The following is a 3,691-nucleotide window of genomic DNA, read 5'->3' on the forward strand; positions in this document are numbered from 1 at the left end:
TGTAACATTTAATAAAACTTACTTCACTGTTTGTGTAACTGTAGTGCGTATTTTGAAACTAACATTAATTAAATAAAACTAAAACGGACTAATTAAGTTTTCGTAAATGTTGGTGGAAAAATTAAAAATCAACATAATGTGAAGAGAAAGTTCAGTTATGCTTTTATTATAACGTATAGTTTTTATGTGCTTGTTATCAATTTAAAATCAGTTCTATTTGTTTTTTTATTATACATTTTGTCTAATTATTACTAAATATAAATATTTACAGATTAATTAACACATATTTACGATTACATTCTTATTGAAAATATTATCTTTTATATATACATATATTATGTGTGTGTGTGAAAATTAATATACATACATATAATTGACAAAGAAGATGCACAATAAATAAAAAATATATATAACTATTGTATAAATATATTGACTCAATAATTTAATTTTATATTTTAATAAATATTATAAAAAAATGAAATGACCTCGATTAATGCTATTATAATAAAAACCTAATATTATTAACGAAATATACATTTGATTATATAAATATGATTTGAGTCTAATATTAAGTTTAATTCAAAACTTCAAGAAATTAAATTTATAAGCATTTTTTTCTTATATGGTGATTAATGCGGTCAATGTAAGACACATTTACATTATTTCCAACAAAACATTTTCTTAAAACAAAGAACAAAGAACTAATTTGTATTTATTGGTTGGTTTCCGGTTTGATATCTAACTTAATTTTGAAAAATAATGATGGTTTATTTGAACTTTAAAGCAAGCAATTAATAAAAGAAAGAAAAGTCAGTCTAATTAAAATAATTTTCCATGAGCTTGAAAAATAATTTATATGGATAAGAAATTTCTAAATCGAAATTAACATAAATAGCATGGTTTGAGTCAGGCCTTAAATTATGGTAGCCACAACTACGCTAAATTTGGTCACTATTACACGCTTATCAACTAAAGTAGTATTATTAAATTCACACCATGTCTCGTCTGCAGCATTTTTACTTGACTTTGTTGTCCTTCAACTCTCTCTTCTCTCTCTCTGAACTCTGTTTTGGTAAGTCATCAAAATCTAATTTTTTTGGTGTGTCTTCAATCTCCTGAGGAGCTAGTTTAGTTGAAGTCATTGTAGTTGTGGAAAGTTGAAACCCCTTCTTCATGGTTGCTGAAGGTCATTCAATAGGCACCTAAAGCAGTCTAATAGTTAATGATATATATTCAAGCTGTAGGTTTCTGTCCGTTTATAGCATTTGGAAGAAGCAAAAGGGTTGGTGCCTGAAATTCACACTCACAACAGTAAAAAAAGCTTTGCCATAAAATAAAGAATCGGACATTTCCTCAATTGGGTTCTCAGCAAATCAGGATCTGCTGCTTCAGTGTTCACTGTTTTTGTCTTGTAGCTTCTTTTGGAGGTTTCCATGGAGAGTACTGGCAAGATGGAAGACTATGAAGTGATTCAGCAAATTGGAAGAGGGGCACTTGGTGCAACTTTTCTTGTTCTCCACAAGATTGAGAAAAAGAGGTATGGCAGTACTTTTGCTTTTCTTTCTCTTTTATTTTTGTCCTTTTTCTGTGTAATTGTTCGTTGGAACCATGCTACATGAACTCTTCTAGATCTTTTCTTTGGTCGAATTTGGACCACCCCTCAAAGAAATTTTCAATCTTGTTCAGATTTTAGTGGCGGGTTTCGCAATTGAAGCCCTGCTAGTTCAATAGCAGCAAGATTTTAACATGCGTACAAGATGAATCTATTTTGAGTTCAGAAATGGACAGTCCCCGAATTTTTCTGTTTTGGTTTGTTTTGTTTTGGACTGAAATCTATGCTGATTCAATACAGCTTTGGTTTTCAGCTTCAGTTCTTTAGTCATTTTTCACTATGAAAATTTCATGTCTGGTGTTGTAGGTATGTGCTGAAGAAAATTCGCTTGTCCAAACAAGCTGACAAATCCAAAGTGACAGCACAACAAGAGGTTGGTGTAACCAACCCTTTCTTTCAATGCATATATTCAGTGTCTGCCAGCTGATTATTTATTTGTTGGTATTATCTTCTCATATTTGTTTACTTTCTATTCAATATATGACTTGCTAATGTTTCGTGCAAATTATGAACACTGCTGTTTTTGGTTCTGCCTTTAACTTTTGTTGTTTCTTTTTTGAAATGGTTCTTAATTAGTCCCGTAACCAAAGAATACATAGTAATAATGATGGACCCATTTCTTACTTTCTTTTGATTTTTGAGTCTTCCATGCCTTGAGTAAGCTCAACCTAAACTAGTTATTTTTTTTTTCCTTTTCATCGGCAGACGTTAGTTGTTATTAATTTGTGTTTCTCAATATCTTTTTCTATTTGTCATGATGATCTATGAACATGTCACATGGTTATACTTCGTTTCTGCTACGCATAAACTGGTAAGCTGAACGGAAGTAGCATACCTTGTGCACAGAATCAAACCGACTAAAAACGTACTAGTAAACTCAAATTAAATTTGGTTTCATTTAATGGAATGTTGTAGGGCCTCTTCTACTGTACTCGTCATTTTCATTTGAAGTACTGATTAGACTTCTCCATCCAGAGTGGAGGATGTTTGTTTTTTGATTTTATTATGCTTACAAATGATATGAACCCAATGTGATGAATCATTTTTATGTGAGCCAAGTACCTCTGAATTCTGAAATTAATTTTTCTTTAAATATAATATTATTAATAATGGTTTCACTGACTTCATTTCTGAGAAATTTCCTTAATAGTTTTGAAGGAATGTTTCATACCTTATCAGTTCTGACAAAAAGTAGTAATATTCTATCTTTTTCTGTTCCAGATGGACCTGATAGCTAAACTAAATTACCCTTATATTGTGGAGTACAAAGATGCTTGGGTGGAGAAGGTAAGATACAATCGTTCTTTCCTTTCCTTTCCTTTTCTGTTTTGAGTTTTCAATTGCACTTTCTTATATTACTGAAAAATAAGTTTGGAGTTCAATAGAATTTATAGGCTTAATTAAATGTTCATAAATCCTTACAAATGCTATTTTTATGTTTCGAAGGAGGATTGCATATGCATTATAACCGGCTATTGCGAAGGGGGTGACATGTAAGTATGGTTATATCTATTAGCAGCACAAATTGTTTCAAGCATAAATTAAGTATCTGACGTATTCATTATAAACAGAGAATACCATGTAATGATTAGGAGTAAAATGTGTATAGAATAAAGACTTCTATCTTCTACAGAAGCTACCCTGAACTTTATACTGAGTTCTATCCACGCAAAGAAAATGTTAATTTAAAATTTTAATTAGTAGACAGGAGGTGACAAGTTCTTCTGGAAAACTGTGAACATAAGGGCTATGTAATATGTAATGTGGTGATTCTGATATGAATATTGTTCATAGATGTTAATTGTTTGCAATAGCACAAATGACCATACGATAAAGGGCTTTGTGATTTGGTGGGTCTCATGTATTATATAGCATGACATATACGTTTAGTGTACATTTATGACACTTGGTAGCATTATAACTTGTTACGTAAACTAAATCATGAAATATTACATTCTTCTGGATCAGGGCTGCAAATATAAAGAAAGCTCGGGGATCTTATTTTTCAGAGGAGGTAACTAATAAGGTTTTATGTTTCATTCCTTAGTCTTTGTGTTGCCGTGGGACATTGGAAGAGGG

At 31.0% G+C, this 3,691-nt stretch overlaps 1 protein-coding gene across 4 annotated transcripts in view; it reads left to right on the forward strand.

Annotated features, from left to right (window-relative positions):
* The first annotated feature begins 957 nt into the window (after positions 1–957).
* Positions 958–3,691, forward strand: part of LOC106772028 (serine/threonine-protein kinase Nek5) — an 8,280-nt gene continuing 5,546 nt past the window's right edge. For 2 of the 4 annotated variants that reach the window (XM_014658154.2, XM_014658155.2), the window contains exons 1-7: positions 958–1,072; positions 1,239–1,282; positions 1,416–1,537; positions 1,919–1,985; positions 2,834–2,899; positions 3,059–3,105; positions 3,581–3,626. In XM_014658154.2, coding sequence (XP_014513640.1) covers positions 997–1,072; positions 1,239–1,282; positions 1,416–1,537; positions 1,919–1,985; positions 2,834–2,899; positions 3,059–3,105; positions 3,581–3,626 — 468 coding nt within the window. In that variant the 5' untranslated portion in view covers positions 958–996. The remainder of the gene's footprint in view (positions 1,073–1,238; positions 1,283–1,415; positions 1,538–1,918; positions 1,986–2,833; positions 2,900–3,058; positions 3,106–3,580; positions 3,627–3,691) is intronic. The other 2 variants (XM_022785855.1, XM_014658157.1) reach the window with 2 other exon arrangements.

Source organism: Vigna radiata, chromosome 8 (genome assembly GCF_000741045.1).
Source record: "Vigna radiata var. radiata cultivar VC1973A chromosome 8, Vradiata_ver6, whole genome shotgun sequence".
Classification (NCBI taxonomy): Eukaryota; Viridiplantae; Streptophyta; class Magnoliopsida; order Fabales; family Fabaceae; genus Vigna; species Vigna radiata.